Source organism: Ipomoea nil, unplaced genomic scaffold, assembly GCF_001879475.1.
Source record: "Ipomoea nil cultivar Tokyo-kokei standard unplaced genomic scaffold, Asagao_1.1 scaffold0642, whole genome shotgun sequence".
In the NCBI taxonomy this organism is placed as follows: Eukaryota; Viridiplantae; Streptophyta; class Magnoliopsida; order Solanales; family Convolvulaceae; genus Ipomoea; species Ipomoea nil.
The window spans coordinates 6,912,209-6,936,295 of NW_017617070.1; the positions used below are offsets into that span (position 1 = coordinate 6,912,209).

Here is a 24,087-nt window from a genome sequence, read left to right on the forward strand (position 1 = left end):
ACCTGAGTGCAATTATATATATATATATATATATATATATATATATATATATATATATATATATATATATATATATATATATATATATATATATATATTAATACACTCCAACATATTTATAATATATATTTAACAATTATGTCAATTTTGATTGGGATGATGTTCGAACCTTAGACATTCCTTATGAAAATCAATAACTAAGTTAAGAATAATAAATAGTTAACGGAATATCTCGTTACTAAAGTTTTCAACGAGAGAATACAGGGGTATTTAGAAAAAGTAAATGATATAATAGAGGATGAAGTAGGAAAAATAATTTTTTTAAAAAAAAAAACTAAAATCAAAATAATATGAAGTTATGAACCATTCATTTCAACCAACAATATCATCAACATTTTTTTAGTTTTCGTTAGGGGCCTAATAAATAAATTAATTATTTAATTATTTATTTGTTTAGATTCGAATTCCTATTTACTACCAAGCAAGAGAGAGACCCTTACTACTTTAAATCTTTATCATTATGACCGTTCCATTAAAAATAGGGGTCTTGTCTGTTTATAGAAGAAAAGAAATATAACACCAGAAGACCTCTAGAAGATAACAATACGTATAAAAGATAGGTAATTGAGTGCAAATCTATTTGACCTTCAAGTTATTGTTTTCTATAACACAAATAAAAATGTAATAAATTATTTTACCAAATATAACGCATAAAAATTCAAAAACAAATACAATTTAAAATTTAATTTAAAAGTACGTAGTAACATTTTCTGAACATATTTAAATGCAAAATTATTCACCAAAATTTTAATATTAATTTTTCTAAATTAAAGTTGTATTTTTAATTAGAATTAAGATCAATATATAAATTCTAAAAATATAATTATTAAGTATAAAAATAATGAATTTATATATAAAAATAATGGTGTTGCCCTAGCCACATATGGCCAACACTAACCCTAATTATTATTATCAGGTATTTAATTTTCATTATCATTACATTTTCAATTTGATTGTAGTTTAATTTTTAAGCAATTAATAGTTTAATTTTAATTTTAAAATTATCATTTCAATAAACGTAAATACGTTTATTTCAATTAATTAATTTTCACTACAGTTATAAATTTAAAATTAAAATTAAAATATAATTAAAATATAGTAGAGTAAAATTATGGGTCCACAAAAAAAAATTTGAAAAAAAAAATTAAAATTAATGGGGAGTGATTTTTGAGATTTTGTGAGAAAGTAGATTACGAATTGAATATTTAGGCCCACAAAAAATTTGAAATTACTGTAATCAAATGCAGAGTATTTGAATTGTATGTTTAGGCCCACAAAAAAATCGAAATTACTGTAATCAAATGCAGAGTATTTGGTTCTCATTATCATTGATTTATTTCAATTCCAATTTTGAATATGCTTATTGCTTACCCAAGTATTTAAATGAGCATATGATTGGGCAGAGATACAAAACAACAAAGCAATCGTACTTCTTTTTCGTACACCATTCTTGAGTTTCTTTCCATCAACAATCTGTCCCAAATCCCAATTCTCCTGCTTTTCGCACAACACTCCAGACACATACTGGGAAAATTTAAAAATACGAGTAGAAACAGCGGAAATTGGGTCTTTGATCGGTAGGAGAAAGAAGCAAAAGAAAGTAGTAGGCTTAATCAATCAATCAAGCAAGAAAGCAAGCAAGCAAGCAGATGCGCAATGTTGAAGCTTAAAATAATGATCTCCTCTCCTGCAACCACTCATCCGTCTCCCACCTTCTTTCTTGAATGGTACAATCTCTATCTCCCTCTCTGTCGCTCGCTCAAGATATACATGTGTGTGTCTGTGTATATACGAATAAGAAATCATATGTATGTGTACAGAGATACCCCTTTTCTTAAGCGTTGTGCCCCTTTGTTTTGTTGAATTTTGTTGTTTTTAGATCCTAGACACTAAATTATACCGTTATTGTTTGTTCCAAGTTAATGGTTTGATCGGAATGATGTTCAAATCAATGCTATATAGGTCTGTGTGTATTTACAGTGTTGCATATATGTGTTTCTTCGGTAAATATTTTTTTTTTTTTGTTGTTGTTGTTGTTGTTGTTTCTGATGTGCTACTCTTTGGGTTCATTTCCAATCTGAATTCATCTTGATTGAATAGGGGTGTAAATTTCTTGATGGAATTTTAACTGTCTTTGTTTGTTTGTCCACATCTTGTGTATGTGATTTTATGTTTTACAGAACTGTGGTGTTGAAATGCCTTGCAAAGGAATATCTGGATCTTTTCAAAATTTGATTGCAGCAATATTGTATTGTCACTTGTATGAGATGTAGTAGTTGGGATTATACTCCTGTTATTCAAACTTCTCAACAAAGGAGAAGTAAATCCATGAACTGGGTAGTTATGTGTGTTAATAAATGTGCTTTCAGATAATGGCTTAAATGAGCAAACCATTTTTGTTAATTCTCTGAAACTGTCTTTGTTATTGGAATGCATTCTGTTGTGGGATGTGGTTTGGACATCATGTGTTGTGAAATTCATCAAGCTTGTATACTCATTTGGTTGCCCTAAAGGTATGTGCTGAAACATCATTGCACCCAGCTAAATGATCCCTTTGTCATCATTTCTGTGCATTATATAATTCTATTGTTTGCTAGGTAAATATCAAGGATTCAAGGTTGGACAGATATGAGTTTTACTAGGCATTATGAATGGGAACAAACAATAATCGTTTTTAATCATGAACTCTCACGCTACAGACTGAATTTCTTTTTTTGGTTAGGTGGTAACTGAATAATGTGAGAATTTTTGTACAGGCATGGAGTGTTCTGAAAATTGGAGACCATGTTGCAGTGCCTAGACGGAGTAAAGCATTTGTTTGCTTCTTTTGCAAATTGCTGTGATACTGAATTGTCTAAGCAGCCCCGAGGTCTACAAAATCCTGAAGCTCTTGCAAGGGAGACAGTATGTATGTCATGCAAATTTGTGGCTTCTCTTCTTATCATGGCTTGTCTTGGAAAACAGTAAATAACATAATCCTGTTTTGATTGTCATAACCTTTTTTTTTTATGCTATTATGTGTTGGCTTTTATTTGTTTATTGGCATCTTTTCATCATCTTTTATGTCGTCGTCTGGTTCAATCTTTTCTCTGTCCTGTCCACTGCTTCTGTTGTTACAACTTTTCTATTCATGTCACACTTCCTTGAGCTAAATGTAACATATGTTATATTACACCATCAATTTTTTTTTTTTTATATATATATTGCATAAATACATTACTTCAAATTCTATTTAGCAACAAAGGATGCATCAAACCGAATTGGAATTTAATGCTGCTATTTCTCTTGAAGAACTTATTAAATGTCCTTGAAAAGTTTTCTCCCATATGACTTCACACTAAAAAAATCCTTGAAGTATTATCATTCAGACTTTAGCCAAACTGGCTGTGCAGTGTATGGAATGGTACAGTCAATATCTTCTATATAAAAGATGAGTCAGCCCCATCTAAGAGCTTCTAATTGAGATTTGTATATGCACTAAAGTGCACAAAAAGTGTTGTTTTTGGATCAATCCAAAGCCCGAAAGGGCTTTATGAGATAATGAAGGTTTGTTGAGTGCATCATGTCTGTCAAATTAAGAGACATTTAGATGTAGTATAGATTTTAGAACTTTTTCATTAATTTCTGTGGCGTATTTTGAGGTTGCTTGTTTTAAATTATGCCTTTAAAAAAAAAAAAAATCTTCAGAATAGGAGTATTCTGGCTATTTAGTAGTCAGAGGGATTTGCAGTTTATTTCTTTTTTCTGCTAGCTTTTTACTTGTGGATGGATTAAGCTTGTCTATACTACTATACTGTCAGTTAGTTAATGAAGCTCTTCTTGGTGAAACTCCTAGAAGGGCACTTAGACCTTTCAAGGATGCCCTGCCAATAATTCCAGTAGTGGTTTTCAATTTTTTCATCTTAATTGAGTTTCTAATAAGTTTACACTCTTTCCATTAAAATGCAGTTAGTGTAAGTGAAATAGAAGCATTATATGAATTGTTTAAGAAGATAAGCAGTGCTGTGATTGATGATGGGCTCATTAACAAGGTAACATTTATTGCTCCCTATCTTACTAAGTATGTTCAAATTATTCTGTCTCCGTTTGATTTATTTCTTTCCTTGTTTAAAGTTTTTTAATGCTCAACTATTGATTATTAACCAATTTCAGGAAGAGTTCCAGCTCGCACTGTTCAAAACAAATAAAAAGGAGAGCTTGTTTGCTGATAGGGTACTGTTTCGTATGTTTAGTATTTGAATTCATTTATTATCTTCAATCTTAGAGAGTTTGTTCTATGTTGTATATTTCTGTTTCTATTATCTAATAATGAAAGTATTTATATGATTCAGGTTTTTGACTTATTTGACACAAAGCACAATGGAATCCTAGACTTTGATGAATTTGCTCGTGCTCTTTCCGTGTTTCATCCAAATGCTCCTATTGAAGATAAGATTGATTGTTAGTGTCTTAATTGCACCTTTCCTTCAGCATTACTTTATTTTTCATAGTGCAATTATATCTACTATGGAGTTAATGACATGAAAACCGTCTTCCCTTCTTGAATCCTATCTTCCAATTTAATCTCATAGACGTAATTGCAAGTGTCGCATTTATGAAGAGTCTAAGCAAAATTGAACTAATTTTTGAGATGCTGGTTAGTTACTGAGATGGGACCTATGAAATTTGAATGCACCAAGGTGCATTTATACATAATTTTTCTCCTTTTGCTAATAAATTGAAGTTGTTCATTTATATGTGTGCTAAATTATGCTCTTTCAAGCAAGAATGCATTTACTATTATGAGTGCATGAGCTTGCTAGTAGATTTATTATGCTCATCTTATATATCACTAGAATTTCGTCCCTCACTTTTTCTTTTTCCTTCCTTTTAATTTTCTCCATCTTTCTGCAGTCCATGGCAACCTAATTCTTTTATCACACTGGTTATTCTGAAATTCTCTTATTGCAGTTTCATTCCAACTATACGATCTCAAGCAGCAAGGATTCATTGAAAGACAAGAGGTATTTTTTTTTTTTTTTTTTTTTTTTTTTTTGTATATTGATTTTAATTAATGTGTTTCCTTTCCTGTGATACCATAAACAAGGAAGTCCATGTTGATCACACGTTCTAGTTTCTACCTTTTGTTATCAAAATTATACACGTAGCTTCATGTAGAAACTTCTCACTTTCTTCAGTTGCAGACTTTTTTGTCTGTTTAGGACTTTTCTGGTAGTGGCCGTTTAGGACTTGTTTTTGTTTTGTTTGCTTGTTTGTATGTTTTATTTTTTATAAATGCTCTTCAATCTTATTTGGGCATTGTTTACAATTGTAGGTGAAGCAAATGGTAGTGGCTACACTGGCTGAATCCGGCATGAACCTTTCAGATGATGTTATAGAAAGTATCATTGACAAGGTAATTGTTTTCATCTTCTCTTACATAACATTTGACAAAGCTAATCTTACTTGGATAAGGAAATCCGTGCAATGCTGGCAACGTCCAAATAAATGCTCTTTCTCCTTTTAAAAATGGCTGATTTACTTCTATCTTACTAGAACTTTGAATAGCACTGGGTTGATATATTAAAATGTGGAGTAAAGATTGCTCTGGAATGTAGTTGGCTCTAGTTTCATGTTTCTCAATTTGGCATTGTTGAACATATTACCATTAATGTGCAATCTAACTATGAGTTTAGGCTTTTAGTTGAGATGGAGCACATGCTTCAATTTTGTATCAGAGCCATACCAAAGGTCATGGGTTCGAATTTAATAAATGTTTGATTGAAGTCTGAGACCTCCTTTATATCCTCCCCACCTGTGATAAGTTTATTTAAGAATTCTCTCTTCTTTTACATAAACCTCAGACCTTTGAAGAAGCTGATACCAAACATGATGGAAAGATTGACAAAGAAGAGTGGCGTAGCCTTGTCTTGCGGCATCCATCTCTCTTGAAGAATATGACCCTTCAGTACCTCAAGTAAGTTACACTATGGTTGCAAAAGATTGGTCTAATCACTAATGTATTACACAAATCATTGAAAACTTCACCTCACTTCTGTCCCTAATATCCGTTGCCTTTGGATTTATCTTCTGATGACAGGGATATCACAACCACATTCCCAAGTTTCGTATTTCACTCACAAGTGGATGATACTTGAGTCCGAGTTCATATCCAAAGGGTGCCATATCTTTCCTCCTCGACAAACATGATGAACATGCTAATTTTTCCTAAAGATTTAGGAAAGGAGCTCTTTAATTTAATTGTTGGACTCAAGAAGGAATGTTGGGTTGTTTTTGTTTTGCTTTCTTGACTTTATCCTTGTTGAGAGGGCCAAATGAGCCTATCAACATCTTTAGACCATACATTCCTAGTTAGAAACTTGGTAAGTATTCTGGGTTTCCTTTTACATATTTAAATGCATGTCACCATGTCTTTCATTTAAATTTTTGTACATTAACAAGGTTTTTTCCAAAACAATGCAAGTTTTTGTCAAAGTGATGTGTTTTCTTTTTGTTTTTACTCTAAAATGATATGATAATTTTTCATGTATGTAGATCTCATCCATCTAATATTTTGCGATGGATAAATGAGATAGAAACAATTATTGTGTACTTTTAAAGTTTTGGAAGTGCACTTTTAGACGTTTTTAGTTACACATTTAAATAACATAGTATGCACTTTTACAGGGCGTTTGGTTGGAGGGGGGGAATTATGTGGGAAAGGAATTGTAATTCCATGGGAGTTGAATTACTGGGAATAAAGTGGGAATTTAAATTCCAGTGTTTGGTTGACAGGAATAGAATTACTGGGAATTTCAATTCCAATGTTTAGTATACATGGGAATTGAAAGGGAATAAGTAGTATAAAGTCAAAAATGTCTATTATTGTTGTTAGACATTAATTTTAGGTTAAAAAAGGAAGGGATAATTTTGACTCATCACTATATTTTTTTCCCAGGAATTAAAATACCAGGGGGGGCATGGGGATTTTAATTCCATGAAAATAAGGGAATTGCAATTCCATGGAATTGCAATTCCCTCCAACCAAACTACGGAATTTAATGGTCTTTGGAATTAGGTGGGAATTAAGTGGGAAGGGAATTTAAAATCCCTCCAACCAAACGCCCTGTTAGAGTTTCAGTTGTGAACATATCTTGAATTGCACATTAATAATAGCACATTTGGTTCACGGAATGAATTTTGAGGTAATAGGAATGCTATTTCATAAGGAATGGAATATGTAAGGAATAGAATAGGAAATGTATTCTATTGTTTGGTTCGCGGAAGGAATAGACTTTATGAATTATATTACAGTGTTTGGTTGCTTTAAGGAATAGAAATGAAATATGTTTTAAAAGACATAAATACCTTTATAAAAATATGTGGTGGCGGCGGTGGTGGTGGCGGCGGCGGCGGCGGTTGTGGCGTAGTGGGCGGTGGTGTTGGTGGCGGTGGCGATGGTGGTGGCGGTGGTGGCGGCGGCAGTAGTAGTGGTGGCAACGACGGCGGTGGCGGCAATGGTAGTGGTGGCAATGGTGGTGGTGGTGGCGGTGGTGAAATAGGAAATAAATTTAATTGGGATAAAATAGGAAATAGAAACAACTTTTGGCTATTCTTGAGAATTCAGGAATAACCTAATACCAGGGGGTCCAGGAATCTCTATTTCCTTTGCGGGGTGAATAAGTCATTCCCGGGAACATAGTTCCTGGGAATACAAGTAGAATGCTATGTCATTCCAGACCTATTCCGCGAACCAAACAGCAGAGTTTTTGAGTTTCACTTTTAAATATTATATTGTCTACACACTTTTAGATAACACTTTATTTAGGCAAATTATTGCATGGACCATGGTCCACACAATTGTGTGGACAATGAATATCTGGTATATTTTTAATATATTAAAAGTACATTATTTTTGTGCTGAAAGTACATTATATAAAATAATGTACCCTTAATATATTAAAAATGTACTCTCAAAAAATGTATCTTACATACATAAATAATGTACCTTTAGTATATTAAAAATTAAAAATGTACTTTTTTATTTATGGTCCACACAATTGTGTGGACCATGGTCCATGCAATAATGATTTGATTTTAGGCATCCCCAATAAGTTTTTTTTACATGGATTTTGGAATAGTACAAACTTGATGTTGGGTTTTTAACAAATGTGGTGGTTCTTTGTGGTTTTTTTTTTTTCTCTCATGCAAAAATGATTTCTTTGTGGTTTTTTTCTCCTGCAAAAATGATTTCTTTGTGGTCCCTTCAAATGTGAAACAAAGAGAAAATCTGAGAAAGAAAGTGCGTTTGGCGCAATTATTGTGCCCAGAAAGGCGCGGGCGTGCCTTCTGGGCGCGTTTTGCACAGCTTTTGCTATTTTTAAAATTATTTTTTTTAGATTTCTTTTTCTTTTTTCTTTTTCTTCCCTTTTTTTCCTCCATCCTTTCTCTCCTAGTTGGCACCTCAAAAACTGCAAAAAAAAAAACTCATTACTATTGAGGATGGTCTTAGTTCTAATACTTTAGGTAAAAAGGTCAAATAGGTCAATGTACTAAAATTGATTGTTCATCTAGCCCTATAAATTTAAAGATAGTCCATCTAAGCTATTGGTTTTGGGCTTATTGGGATATATTTTTTATGGGGTTGAAGTTATTTTGCTCTAACCCTATTGTCCCGTCAATTTATATCGTGCACCAAGGCGCGCATTGCATTATGCGCCCTGATGTAAAACGACGTCGTTTCAGATTTTTTTTTTTTTTTTTATAAATTTCGCTACCCTGTGTTGGCGGATAATTTTCTTTTAAAAAAAATCTCATGTTCAAAAATGTACATATTTATGCTAGAATAATTGTATACGTGAATGTACATAATTGTATAACAAAATACACATGTTTCTTTTTTTAAAGGATAATACACATAATCTAACATAATACATAATATACATAAACTTTTAACATAATACACATAAACTCTTAACATAATACACATAAATTTCCTATTTCGGATGTACATAATTGTATAAAAAAATGTATATAATTGAATAAAAATGTACATAATTGTATAAACAAATACACATAATCATGTCAACTCCCTACATAACTTACCAAAATGACGTCATTTTGGAAACCGCGAGGCGCACAGTGCTATGTACACCGTGGTGCAAGGTACAACAATTATATTATCCCTGGCTATTGGCCTTATTAGGTGGACTCAATTAAAATTTTTAACATTTTAAAATTAACATTATAAACTTTCCAATTTTAACAAACAAACACATTTACAGTAATAGATAAAGACCCGACAAATCATGAAACTGGTTGGGTTAGAAAAATTTGGATCTTATGGTATATGGACTTAATAATATTATTTCCAATAAATTATTTATTTGGGTTTTAGTATAAAGTATTACATTTATGCAGCTGTAATAGGAAAATATTACATGTACTTCCATTTTCTATTTATATTTAGGACCCACATAAAAAAAGTAGCATATCAGTGTCTGTCACATTAGGGAGTAAAATATAGGGAGTATGAGTTGGGAGTCATAGTAGAACTCGCTGTAATGGGATGGCGATGGAGTTATAGAAACTTTTATAAATAACTACATACTTGTATTTATTTTACTATATAATTATAATACACACACACGGTTGGTCGGGTGGGGTTCTAGGCGAGTTTTGTACATAGAATCCGAATCCAACATGATCCACTGCGGGTTTACTGGAACGTTATGCTGTGCAACCGTGTGCACCATGCAAGGTGTGACCGGTTTCAATTCACAGTTTCTATACTGTAGATTCATATAATCTATACTGTAGATTCATAATTTCTAAACCATAGATTCATAATTTAAATACAGTAGATTCATAATTTCTATACAGTAGATTCATAATTTCTATACTGAAGATTCATAATTTCTAAACTGTATAGTTATCAAATTATGAACATATAGTTCTGTGATTTGTGAATACAGAGTTCAACAAGTGGGAATATGAACATCGAAAATTATGAACATATAGCTCTATAATTATGAACATATATTTATAAAATTATGAACATATAGCTCTATCATATGTTCACAAATCTAATACTATAGATTTATAATTTCTATACTGTAGATTCATAATTTAAATACAGTATATTCATAATTTCTAAACTGTGCAATTGCGAAGAGAGAATGGAATGTTTGAATGCGAAATGAAACCGCCTAACGCCATTAACGACAATGAAAAAGGAAATTCTTTTTTTTTTTTTTTTTTAAATTTGGAACGACGTCGTTTTGTAACAGTGTGCACACAATTGCACAACATAATTTGTCGTGACTTTTTAAAGATCCACTCCCTACCGACCACCCACTATCACCCAAAAAACTCGACCCATACGCGATGGATTTGGGTGGATATCTGCAGGGCGGATTAAAATTGCCATCACTAGCTGCAAAGTATATTATGTATAAGGTTTAAAGTATTGATTATGTCTGTAACTCTACCGCGTAATGACATTTTCTTTCCTGCAAATTGTCTATTATAATTTTCGTATAAATTACTACATTATTAGGGGTGTCAAGGTGGGCCGAAGCTCGCAGACCAGCCCTAAATCGTCCCGCGATAGGGCAAGTTAGGGCCTAGAATTTTTAGCTTGCGAAAATGTGGGTCTCGCGAACTTGACCCGCGTCGATTGGCAGGCTACGTTGGCTAACTCATGCGCGCCAGCTCGCTGGCTTTTCATAATATATATATATATATATATATATATAACATTAGAATTTAAAAAATGTAAATTTTTTAATTTTTAAACATGAAAAAATTTAATATTATTTATGTTAAATTGTTTGAATATAAAATAATAAATAATATTTTTTAAAATTTTTAAAGTTAGGCATGCGAGTCTGCATGAGACGGGTTAGGTTTACATAATCCTAGCCTGCGAGCTTCACGGGCCAGGCCGCAAAGGCCCGCGAAAATAAAAGCCAGCAGTGGGTTGGGCCTAATGGGTCGGTTCGCATGGACACCCCTAACATTTATACTATAAAGTATATTATATATAAGATATTAAGCATTCAAAAAAATATATAAGATATTAAGATTTAATGTATTGATGATATTTGTAATTATGTTATGTTATTACTTTATTTCCAAGCAAAATGTGTATTATATTTATGTTATGAAGTATTATATATAGGCAAAAACTTGTATGAGACCATCTCACTGATTCTTGTCCGATCTTTGAGACGAGTCGGATCAAAATGAAAATGTAATACTTATATTGAAAAATGTAATACTAATCTAGAATAAAGTGCTTATTAGTTATTTGAGAAAGTGTAATATTTTCGAAGAAAAATATACTCCGTAATACTTTTACATTTTGATTTAAAAGTATTACACTTTTCCTCATAAGTATTACATTTTCCATAAATAACAAACACTTATCAAAATTACTTATAAGGGATAATCTAATACTTTTGATAAAAAGTGTAAGACTAAAGTGTCATTTCGTACCGTAAACTATATCGGATTGTTCATGCCGCACTATGGTCTTTCATAACATATATATATTTTGAGCCCTTAGGGTTGGGGTTCAACCTTTTGGAAGAATAACATATATTTTGAGTCACTTGTTATTAATTTTTTTTTCGTCTAGCATTTTTTATAGGTTTCCAAGTGAAAATTATAATCGATCTAGGAAACCATAAATCCAACATAGACACAAGTTTGTTTTCAAAAAAAAAAAAAAAAAAAAAAACATAGACACAATCACACAAGTAAGAGTTTCCATGAATATTGGGGCATTGGCATAGGCATAGTATATAGTAGCTCAGTAATTAGAGCTCTCTTTTTTCCATCAATATTTTTGCAGGCATATATAAAACATCCCAGAATCAGTTCTATTTCTATCATTACCATTAGATATCTAGCATTTCAGTGCAAAGAATACTACACACCAATCAGCTTCTTCTAAGCCAGCCCTCCTGTGCTTACCACCTTTCATATTTTATAAATTTCAAAAGAAATAAACAGAATACTCATATATGTATGAGTATAGTGCTCCCAAATCATCATCGATCATGTGCTAATTAAGAAATAACCAAACCCCCCAAGAGATTATTATGATTAAGGTTAGCAAGGGCAAGCTGAATCCTGAAGAATTATTAGTGTCAGTGACCCCAACAAGGAATCTGCATTCATCTACAGAAGGATCCAAGAATGTAACTAGTCCAAGCCCATCAAAGTCACAGCTCTGTGGATTCTGCTTATGGAGCTGATAGTAGCTGTTGAATGCATACGATATGTTCCCCTTTTCCCCGATTCCATTACACGATCCTCCATACTTCAGCGTTGTGCAATCCGCCAAGCTACACGCTAGTCTAATGTGGTTAGACACAGCCGAGAGATCTTTGTTCGGGTTCACAATGCACCACCTGTATGGAAGATAAGGGACATCTCGGGCATTCTTGAGCTGCCCGTTGCCAAGGTCGAGTGGATACTTGAGCTGGCCATCGAACGAGAAGACACCCCAGTGTCTCTCAAAGTCCCCGGGAAGTATGCTTTTCCCAGCTTCATCGAAAAGGCTAAAAAGATAAACGTCAATAGGAGGCACCCCGGGCCTCAAAGGGGTCCCTTTGTTACCAAGAACATGGTATATAAGACCTTGGTTGAACGCTCTCGCAGCTGTAAGGTTGGCACTTGTGGCACCGTCGGTAGGCCAACCCACCTCTCCTATAACGATGGGCATCTGGCTGTACCCGAGCTTCGAGAGGGCTGCAACTAAAGTGTCCAAGTTTCCATCAAACGCATTGCTATATACGTTCGGGCCATCCACCACCGGGTGTGCTGTCCCTTCGAAAAACGCATAGTCTTGAGGGAAGTCTGAGTTGCCATAGAGGCTGAGGAAGGGGTAAATGTTAACCACAAATGGTGAGGCATTAGAGTTGAGGAGTGAAACAAGTTGGGTCATTATTTGGGTCAGTTCAGGCCTAAAGGCTCCTTGTGATGGAAGTGAAGACTCATAGGCATCAGCATTGCAGGGGACAACTAGCTTTACAGCACCTCCAAGATTTGCTTTGGCCAAAGACTGTTGTACATTTGTTACTGCAGGGACAACATAGGATTGGAACTGACCAGAGTAACTTGCAAGAAAAGGTTCATTACCAACAGCAACATACCTGCACAGTTATCATGTTTTCTTCTCTTCATTAGATCCCCAACAAATCAAATTGTGGCAACATTTTATAGTCTTGTAGCTACAAAGTGGATGCTTATAAATCCACAATTAAGTTAGTAAACTGGTAGCTGTTCCTATCTTCCTGTTCCATATAACATATAAACATAAATGTGCAATCCAACTATAAGCTTAGATTTTTAGTTAAGATGAAGCACATGCTTCAATTTGGTATCAGAGTCAATCCCATATAAAAGGCCATGGTTCGCACACATGAGGTTGGTTGAATATATAATATATAAACATAAGAGTGCAGTCCAACTATCAGTTTAGACATAAATATAATGTGCCGTCCAACTATTAGCTTAGGCAATATAAATATGCATCTAACTATCCGTTTATGTTTTTAGTTGATATGGAATACCATAAGCAAAAAACGTGCAAATATACTTGTACAATTTCCTTTTTAAGACCAGGAAATTCTACTTCCATCCTAAACAATAGATCAATAGCGTCGAGCAGGTAGGTGAAGGACTAAGTCTAGCTCCCAAGGTGACTAGGGATTGTTGGACGGAGGCTCAAGCCCAGCACCCGGTGACCCTGTCCTTTCGAAAATGTAACGATATAAAAAATAATAATAATAAAGTTTGAGCCTTCATTAAAAATTATAACGTTTGACTAATTGATAAGTGATGTAACTAGAAGAAAAAGGAAAAGAGGAGTGTACTTGATGTTAACGCCGCCATTAACCAGGTATCTAGTGAGATTCTGGGCGACCCACAAATCTGCGGCGGAGGAAGAAGAGCTGACGGCTGCCAGCATTTCGTTTGGGATTCCGACCATAACCTCAATCCCACTGCCCATCAGCGCACTGAGCACCGCCGGGTCTGCGTCGAACAGTTTCACCTTCTGAATATTGTTCTCCCTCAGGAGATCCACCACCGTGGAAGGCGGCAGCTTGTGAACTGCTATAGTGCCCCAGTTCACTCCGATCGCAGATTCCACCACCGCTGCTGCGGCGGACATGAGCAGCACCACCACTACCAGGAGAATGCTCTTCCGATCCTCTCCGGCAAAATAGGTGCAGCAGGCCATTTGTTTCTCAGTTCCTTCAAAATCAAGAATCAAGAATCAAGAAATCTTTGGATTTTTCATTCAAATCAAAATCTGGGATTTTTCTGGTGTAAGTTTTGGCGGAGACAGAATTATTACCGTTAAGTAGTTAGTACTCCAAGTCTCCAACTTCCTACTTCACTCGAAAGTAGAAACTCTTTTCTTTTTGAAAAAATATTTTTAGCTTAGATGTAGGTAAACCGCACACCCCAAACTAATAAAAAAATACTCATCAACATGTGCATTTTGAAAAGTTACTGCAATTTTATTATTATTATTATTATTATTATTATTATTTTTTTTTTTTACAAATATTTGTGTGAAACACTATGTTCAATAATTAAACATTATTGGTGAATTGGTTAACCCACATTTAATCAATAAAGAATCTACCTATCCAATAAATCGACGACACATCATAGAATGGTTAATAGGGACGACAATTTTAGAGGTCTCTAATACGGTCATTTTTGTATAAGGTTATCAAGGAACACTTAGACGTCTGGTTCATAGAATGTTATATTACCTTAGGAAATGCTAGATTATTGAGAATGTTAGATTCTAGTTTAAAACTAGGTGTGTAATATAAATTTGTTTGGTTAAGAGTTATTTTTTTATATTATGATGAATATTTTAACTTGAATATTGTTAACCTATTTTTATGTATTTTAATAAATTTAAAATTAAAATAAATAAATAAGACAATGATAAACTATAGAAGTAAATGATTTAAAATTAATTAACTAAGAGTTTGAATAATAATTAACTAAGACAATTGATTAAAAAGACAAAATTAGTAATAAGACAAAGAAATGTGGGTATCTCACATTTTCTAGCTAAAAATCTGATGTGGAGGCAATGACGGAGCCATAGTGGAGTTAGCGAATATAACATGGTTATCCTATATAGTCCGAACCAAACGCCATTGTAGATAGCCACATTAGTTTAAAGTCAAAACATAAATAGAATATGAAAATAATATCTAACAATATATTTTTTTGGTATAAATAATATCTAACAATATGATTGGCATTTTAAGAATATACGAAGGTGGAAGAACAACACCGGTTGATGACTCTTATACATAATAGGGTCATGCTACCATAAGAATCATTCAAATTGTAGTCATTTTTTTTTTTTTTTGGGGGGGGTAGGGTATTCAAATTGTAGTCATGGAAACTAATAAATAAAAAGTTACAATTAAACAAAAAAAAAAGTATTAAAGAAATTCGCCTAATTAGCATGTCAAATTGTAGTCATTAAATTCGTCCGGCTAAAAATTACTCTCCCGTCTAAATAGGAAAAGAGTATGATTTTTCCTCTCAATTCATTCTTCCAAAAGGCTGAACTCCAACCCTAAGGGCCCTCCAATTTTCCTCTCAATTCATACTCATTCTATTTCACACCACAAGTCTAAATTGCACATCACGACTGTGCAAATGCATGCACACTTTAACGCCATAGTTTGTTTTATAAATATTGCAAACTTGAAAGTTTGTAATAATTATAAAATTGACCATTTTTTCTGTACTAAAACTCTTAATCATTGATGAACCCTAATGGATCAGTATTCACTTATTACAGCAAGAACTTGTTCCTCATCTAACTCATCCAAAATGCACATTACCGACCATGCAAATGTACACCTATGAAGGCCACACTACACACAACATTGCAAACTTCAAACTTTACAATAATTATAAATTTGACCTCGTATTTTATTTTTTACTAAAATCTTCAACCATTGATGAACCCTGATGGGTGGCTATGATTAGTCGTCACTTGTTAATATTACCACCACCACCACACCACTTATTACTATTATTATTATTAGTCGTCACTTGTTATAACAAATAATATGCACATTTTTCAAGAAAATGTACCAAACAAAAATTGCAATTTCTTAACTTTCAACTAAATAGAAAAAGATCATTTGTTGACCTTTAACCAAATACCAGAAAATTAAAATATTTTATGAAAAATGAGTCATTTTCTTAAAATTATTTTTCAGAAAATAATTTTCAGATTTCCAAACGAACCCTTAGTTATATTGAAATATTTTAGATATTTACATTATTGTGTAATAATAATAATAATAATAATAATAATAATAATAATAATAATAATAATGTAAACTATTTTTACATTAGTTTTGTGTAGCCTATTCGTTAATTAGTGAAGATCCGGTTTAATTCGCAGGTTCCCCTTTTGATAAATTGGCTACAAAGATAACCCATGCTACACAAAATATATTTTCACTTGATAATAATGATTGTTGGCTTCTATGTGATATTCTTGATGTGTTGGAGTGATTGATGCATGATCTTGTGATAATGCATGTTTAGAGCTTGTATTTAGGGTTCTTGAATGCTATTATATGAGCTATTCATAGGTTCAAGTCATATCTTTGTTGTGTGGAAGATTTGGGGTCATTTGGACTTGAACTTGGCCTTGTAGAAGAAAAATCGCGGATGCTGATTTTTGGGGCAGGACGTACCTCGCGGGTGGAGCCCCACCCGCGGGGAACATGTTTGGTGACTGCGGTGAATTGTTCCCTGTGGTCCTTTCCTCTTTGGTACTTGATGTTTTGGCCTCCCGTTGTTGAATTGTTGGGCTTTTGTGAGTCTTCTTGATGTTTCGTATGTCTAGAACGATGTTTTAGGAATCCGTGGTAGGATTTGGTGTCTTGAATCGTGCTAACGGTCCAACCTTGAGATTCGTTGGACTAATATGAGCACTGTTGCAAAAATCGCACCTAGGCGCCCGGCTAGGCGCTCTAGGCGCCCGCCTAGGCATTCTAGGCGCCCGCCTAGGCGCTTTAGGCACCCTAGGCGGCCCCCAGGCGCCTAGAGGGCGCCTAGCGATTTTTTCAACATTGAATATGAGTCTTGAAGGTTCGTTGGAACCCTTTTGGTTTAACCGTTTGATATGCATGCTAGTCTTGGTGCCATTGTTGCTAGTATGTGTTGTTTGTCCCTTTCTATTGAGGATTGGCAACTCGTGTTGCCAATCATGTTGGCATTGGATTGAGGTCTATTGTTGTTGTTGAGTATCGTTTCATGTCTTTTATTGAAACCCCTTGATTGAATCCCTTGATGCGATCCCGTGTGTATGATCATTCCTTGATTAAGCTATTGTTGAGCTTGTCCTTGTTGTGCACACTTTGTGTGGAATCTAGGTGTTGTTATATCTCTAGACTCCGTGTATATTGACTCTTGTTGAGATGATGGATTGATGTGATGAGATGATTGAGCTGGTAAAGTGGACAGTGTGGGGACTTATGTGTGACTGCCATCCGGTAGTGGGTTTAAAGCTCCGGATTGCTGTTTGGATACTTTACTTGTGGGCAACATGGGAAACTCATTCCAGTTGCCAGATATGGTAGCTAACTCGTTGAGCTTGGAATCTCAATAGGGGGTGTATACACTTAAAGTTGCTAGCTCTATTTCCATTGGGCTGCGGTCCTTGTCATTGCGATGACACTATGCATGTGATCCGGGTCGTTGCGATGACTACGTGATACGTGATTGATGATTTGGAGCCCTCCACATTGTTCCACTATGAATCGAGCTGTGGTGCTGACTCCACGGTATATGACTTGGTGTGATTGTGTCCTATGTGGACTTGGAACTCGTTATGGTGTGAATCTTGCCTCCCTTGCTTATGAGCATGTCTTGATGTATTCTACCTTGTGAACGGTTGGGTGCATCATACGGTGTACCTTGTTGTTGAGCTTCTTGCTTGTGGTTCTATTGTCTTGTTGAGTATGATGGTCTTTGACCTTTGTTGTGAGTGATTGATGAGCCTATTGATGTTTCTTCTCTCGGCTTTAAAATGATATATACTGTATTCTCAATTTCAAATGGTTTTGATTATATCTATGTATATTATGATACTTAACGCGTGTTGGTGGGTTACTAGCATTATTCGCTGACCGGGTGTTATCCCCATGTTTTACAGGTTTTGAGTAGATGCCGAGCGCGCTAGATGTGGACGCTAGATAGTGTAGCTCCCATTCTTAGACGTTTATCTTTTGTTGGCTTGTGTGCCTAGATTAGTGGCCCGTGTGCCTAGTCTAGTGGCCTGTGTGCCTAGATTTATACGGTTTGATGACTTTGATAGGGAAGGGTTCAGGTGCGGTAAAAGCTTCCCGTGCGGTTGTGCGGTTGGACGCATCTTCAATATTAACATGGGCGCATCTTAGGTATACAAATCACCACGCACGTTAAGCACACAAACAAAGCACCTTAAGAACACAAATCACTTACATTAAGTACATAAACCACGCACCTTAAGCACAGAACAAAGTACACTAAACACAAAACCCACGCACTTAAGATTTTAAAATGGCTCATATTAAGCACAAACTCACGCACGTTAAGCATAAAATTCACGCACATTAAGCACAAACCTCATGCACATTAAGCATTAAATTGATGCACTTTAAGTATTAACTCACACACTTTAAGTTTAAATAATTACTGACATTAATCGCTAACCACACGCACATTAAGCACACACCCCACGCACATTAAGCACAAATCCCACACATCTTAAGCACAAATCCCACGCACATTAAGTCCAAACCCAAACACATCAAATTTACCGGGATGCAAAAATTACCAAAATGCCACCGCATTTTTTAATTTAATTTTGGTAATCTTGGACGTTGATTTAAACGAGATGAATGTCTCAGATTAAACCACACATTCGCACCTGAGGTGCCCACCCGCACCAGAACCCAGTTATATATATATATATATATATATATATATATATATATATATATATATATATATATATATATATATATATATATATATATATATATATATATATATATATATATTTATTTATTTATTTATTTATTTATTTATTTATTTATATTTAAAGAAATAACTAACTAAGAGCAACTTCAATAGTATTAGTTTTTTTTTTTTAGGTTTTTGTCCGTCAAAGTAGGAGAGTGGATAAAGACAAAAAAAGGGGATAAAAAGAAAAGAAAAGAAAGAAAAAACAATTATGACAAAAAAAAAAAAAATTCACGCGCCCAGCTGACATGTGCAGTAACTAGGTATAGGTAGTGTCTGTAAAGCACAATTTGTGCGTCTATTTCTCAAAGCTGGGACCCACAAAATACTTGTAGGAAAAAAACTCCTCCCACATTAGTTCAAAAAACCTAACCTAGTTAATTTTTTCTTTTTTGAGAAACCTAGTTAATTTTTTCTTATGCAACAAATCTCCTAAAAATCATTGTTGTAGATGCCTAATCTTTACTAATTAAAATAGGAAAAATGATCAAATAGCCCCCTAAATTTTATTCGAAAAGTTTAATATAGGCCTTTAAACTTTCAAAAGTTACAATTAAACACGTCAATATGTCATTTTAGTACATTGAAATCCAAAAACCAATTAGTGACATGTAATAACACGTCACTCCGGCAACCTTCCGACCAACTCCGGCAAACACCGACGACCCTTCCTGAGAAGATTTAGCAGAATCTGAAGAATACATACAAGAAACATCGTTGGATTCATCAACAATGCATTCAATTGTGCCGAACACAAGCTTGCTATCCACAAGGTACTTCAAGAATCCTTCCATACTAGGCTGCTAAGACTTGCCATTTCCATCACTGTCATCATCTTCATCAACTGAAACCCACCTGTCACTATCACTGGCTTCGGCTTCCTCCATTACTTCTTCACTGCCACTTCCAGGGTATTGCTTTCTATACCTCCTTCTTTTCTGTTTCAACGGCGGCAAACTCCCCGTCACCGTTGAAAATGACGCCAACCTATTCCCGTTTTCGTCATCTTCTTCCTCCGTTTCCAACTGTGAAAGTGTTTCTAAGGAAAAGTTGAAGCTTGAACAATGAAGGATAGAAAGGGGTCTGTTGGTTTTGAGAATTATTTTCATGATAGTTGGGAGTGAAATTTTGAAATTTTGAAGATTTTATTAGCATGGGGTTTGCTCCCATTACTGCAGCACAAGAGTAGCAAGCCATTGTTGTTAATCCTATTTTGATACCATGCTTGAACGTCTGGCGACCATCTACCCTGCTGGAGAAGGTGGCCATATTAGGTAAGGTCCCCGGATCGGAATTTGATCTGGTGGTCGCCGGAGTTTAGCCAAGCACAGGGGCGGAGCCAGGATTAACCAATGCGGGGGGCCAGCCACGATTTAAGACAGAATAATGAAATATTATAATATTCATTTAACATGTTCCAAAATACATCATTATATTACAAATCTACTAAAATTTAGACCGTCTCTCTTGCATATCACGAAAATCATCTATAATTGAATCTATACTAAATTGTTTTGCAATTTGCTTTTCAATGTATACTAACAAACAATCACTAAGAAATTCATCTTCCATCTTGTTACGAAGTGTAGTCTTGACTATATTCATGGCAGAAAAAGATCATTCTGTAGTAGCTGTAGATACTGGAAGTGTGAGAACAAGAGTTACTACTCTGAACACAAGAGGATAAATGTTCGATTTTCTAGTTTTTACCAACCATCGGCATAGATCAGAAATACTTTCTAGTGTTTTAAAATTAGGAAGTTGTTGCACATGTTCAAAATGTTCAAGTTGCACTCTCAATTGCAAAGTCTCATAATCTTCAAAGTCTTGTGGGTAAAACTTCTCTACCAACTTGCAAACATCATCAATTCTGAATGATATATGCATCTCTTTTGGATCTAACGATGAACTGAGAACAATTAACTCCATTGCTTTATGATCAAACCTATTGCTCAACTCTTGCAACTGATAATCAATCACCGCATAAAAAATATCAACTTTGCAATGATGCCCAATTGTTAATTCATCTTGTTGATGTCTAGCCCTTCCTCTTCTTGCAATATATTGAGCATCAAAATCCGGCGCAGTTATATTGACAGTTTCACAAAAAGACTTCACACTTGCAACTAATTCATCCCATCCACTATCTCTTAAAGTTTGAATAAGCAATTTAGTAGATGATACAAGATGCATTGCATTCAATATATCTTGAGATTGAAGTTGTGGCAAAGCATATTAGAAATCTCCAAAACTTTTTTCATGAGATGCATAATGAATACAAATTCAAAAGAAGTGAGTACCTCATAAGCTGCATCGGCATCTCCACGGTGAGCATATGTAGTTCCATTTTCAATAATATTAAGTAAAACTTCACATGTTGCACTAAACATTCTCATCAAACTTGATATAGATTTCAAATGAGAACTCCAGCGAGTATCACCTGGCCTTTGTAAAGAACCAATTTGGTTAAGGCCCCTCCCACTTTCTAGCTCATCAATACTAAGCAAATGAGAAATATTTGAGGCATGAGCAGCTTTTAATTGGTCATTGCGCTTACATGAAGCCCCAACAACATTAATAATGGAGTTTAACTTAGTGAAAAACTGATGGACAGGGATGACTTCCTTTGATGAAGCTACTAATGCCAATTGCAATCGATGTGCAAAACAATGAACATAATAAGCATAAGGACATACATCCAAAATTAAAGCTTTCAATCAATTCCATTCTCCACGCATGTTACTTGCACCATCATAACCTTGTCCCCAAATATTTTGAACATCAAGATTATGACGAGATAAGATAGAAAAGATGTCCTCTTTCAATGTTGATGCACTAGTGTCCTTAACATGAACAACTCCAAAGAAATGCTCTTGTATAAAGTCATCTCTATCAACAAATCTCAAGACAATTGACATTTGTTCCTTCTTTGATTCATCTCGAGCTTCATCAACAATGATACAAAATTTTGCATCACCAATTTCTTCTCGGATTGCACTTTTTACTTTAGTTGCCAACACTTGCAAAATTTGCTTTTGTATTGTTGGTGATGTATATGATGCATTTCGTGGAGCTTTATCAAGAACTTTTGTTACTTCATCATTAAAAGAGGCAATGAAACTCAATAGCTCTAAAAAGTTTCCACGGTTCGTTGATGTTATTGACTCATCATGACCTCTAAAAGAACATCCTTGAAATGCATGCCATCTTGTTGCCTCAATTGAAGTTCTCAAGCGAAGTCTATTCTCTGCTATTTCTTGAGATGTGAATTTCTCAATATGTTGTGCAATGTGTGATTGTTGGTTCATGAGATCCGCACAAGCTTTCTCGGCATTTCGGTGAGGGGAGGTGAAATCTTTCCCAATATGTGCTAAAAATGAGCAATTTTTTCCATCTCTAACTTTCTTCCATGATCTAAACCCATTGATAGTAAAAGCATCCAATCCGGAAGGCCCATCTTGAGTATGAAACAAATAACATGGTAGACAAAATGCTGCATCTTTACTAGGAGAATATTCTAACAAAGAAGGGAATAACTTAAACCAAGATGCCTGAAAACTACGAGGATGTTTTTCTCCCGATTTTGGATACTTTGAAAGCAAACATTGATATGGGCCAGCCTTGATATAAGATCTCCTAACTTCATCACGCTTCGCAATTGGGCACTTCCATATTGGTAGTCTCAATCCCGGATCGCGTTCTAATGCTTGAATATCAAACTTTTCATTGATTTCAACTCTTTGAGCTTTTTCAGGACGACTTTCTGAATTCAATGGTTCAATACTTGCAAATGGATTTACTTGAGATGTTGAATCTTCAGAATTCTTTCTTGTAAAAAAAGATCTATTTTTTGTGTCTTTTTCATTTCAACTCAATCTTCTCATGTTCACACGGTTAATATTTTGATCAATTAATTGAATTAACTAAAACCCAAAAGAAAAAAAATAAACAAACAAAGATATTGTGTACTGCCAATTAATACTCATCAAAATCAATATTGTGTATTGTCAATTAATATACTAATTAAACACAATTATATTAACTATATAATACAGTAGTTAATAAACACATCAAATCACCAAATTAATAAAGACAAATAAATCCTAATTAATACTGTGTACTGCCATTTTCAAAACTCATTAAATCACCTAATTACTCCTCATGCATAAACTATATATACTATATAAATTATATATTATGTTGTCTATGAAAAGATAGAGTAGTAACATCAATGGTTCTAACTTCTTCTTAACTAATTTTTAGTTTAAGTTGATTTGGCATTCTAATGATCTAATTTTTTGTCTGCATGAATTGAATATGCTAGCTTCTGATCTCTTTCTCCTAGCTAAAATCATCATATATAACACTGACCCTTTCTGTAATTAGAACATCATCTCAAATCCACAACAATGGCATATATTCCTCAACTAATACTGTCATTTTCAAAACTCATCAAATGACCCATTTCATTATGCACTAGTATTTAAATTCTAGCAAATTAAATCTTATAGAACTCTTAAAAGTATAAACATACACCAACAAAAGGAGAAGGCCGACACTCCAAACAGGATCCAGCTTCCAGCCGGCACTACTCGTAGCCAGTTGCCCGAGTTCACCGCGGTTGCCATCGTCAACTGAAGAAACGAAAGAGAGAATTTAGGCATTTAGCTACCATTTAACTACAATATCTAGACTTTTTATTGTAGTGAAGAATGATGAATTTATCTCCAATAAAGAATAATTCATAAAAAAAAAATTCAAAGATTTAACTAATAAAAAAGAAATGTAAAATTACCTATACATTTGCTGCTTGAAAATGGAAGAGAAATGGCTTGTGTGTATTGCTTTGATTCGTGATTTGTGTGTATTTCTTATCTTCTTTCAAATTTGATTTGCGTATTGCTTTCGAGTTTCGAGCAGTCCAGTATGCGGGTTGCAGGTTTGGTTTGGAATTGGGTTAACTTG

At 34.3% G+C, this 24,087-nt stretch overlaps 3 protein-coding genes across 4 annotated transcripts; 1 reads left to right on the plus strand and 2 right to left on the minus strand.

Moving 5' to 3' along the window:
* Window positions 1-1,450: 1,450 nt before the first annotated feature.
* LOC109174590 (calcineurin B-like protein 3) lies at window positions 1,451-6,534 on the plus strand. Its single transcript, XM_019323824.1, has 9 exons — window positions 1,451-1,787; window positions 2,817-2,968; window positions 4,009-4,091; window positions 4,213-4,272; window positions 4,392-4,500; window positions 5,011-5,063; window positions 5,375-5,455; window positions 5,904-6,016; window positions 6,140-6,534. Exons 2-9 carry the CDS (start codon window positions 2,845-2,847, stop codon window positions 6,195-6,197), a joined length of 681 nt encoding a protein of 226 aa, XP_019179369.1. The 5' UTR covers window positions 1,451-1,787; window positions 2,817-2,844; the 3' UTR covers window positions 6,198-6,534.
* Window positions 6,535-11,832: 5,298 nt separating this feature from the next.
* Window positions 11,833-14,476, minus strand: LOC109174586 (glucan endo-1,3-beta-glucosidase 8-like). Of its 2 annotated transcripts, XM_019323812.1 has the most exons (3): window positions 14,411-14,440; window positions 13,926-14,307; window positions 11,833-13,202 (listed from the first exon to the last, which is right to left on the minus strand). In XM_019323812.1, exons 2-3 carry the CDS (start codon window positions 14,291-14,293, stop codon window positions 12,110-12,112), a joined length of 1,461 nt encoding a protein of 486 aa, XP_019179357.1. In that variant the 5' UTR covers window positions 14,294-14,307; window positions 14,411-14,440; the 3' UTR covers window positions 11,833-12,109. The 2 variants fall into 2 exon arrangements, with proteins under 2 accessions (XP_019179357.1, XP_019179356.1); XM_019323811.1 differs by having other exon boundaries at window positions 13,926-14,476.
* Window positions 14,477-21,320: 6,844 nt separating this feature from the next.
* Window positions 21,321-23,249, minus strand: LOC109174497 (zinc finger MYM-type protein 1-like). The gene is made up of 3 exons (XM_019323731.1): window positions 23,237-23,249; window positions 21,866-22,885; window positions 21,321-21,757 (listed from the first exon to the last, which is right to left on the minus strand). The coding sequence occupies exons 1-3, from the start codon at window positions 23,247-23,249 to the stop codon at window positions 21,321-21,323; spliced, it is 1,470 nt and encodes a 489-aa protein (XP_019179276.1).
* Between the last annotated feature and the right edge of the window lie 838 nt (window positions 23,250-24,087).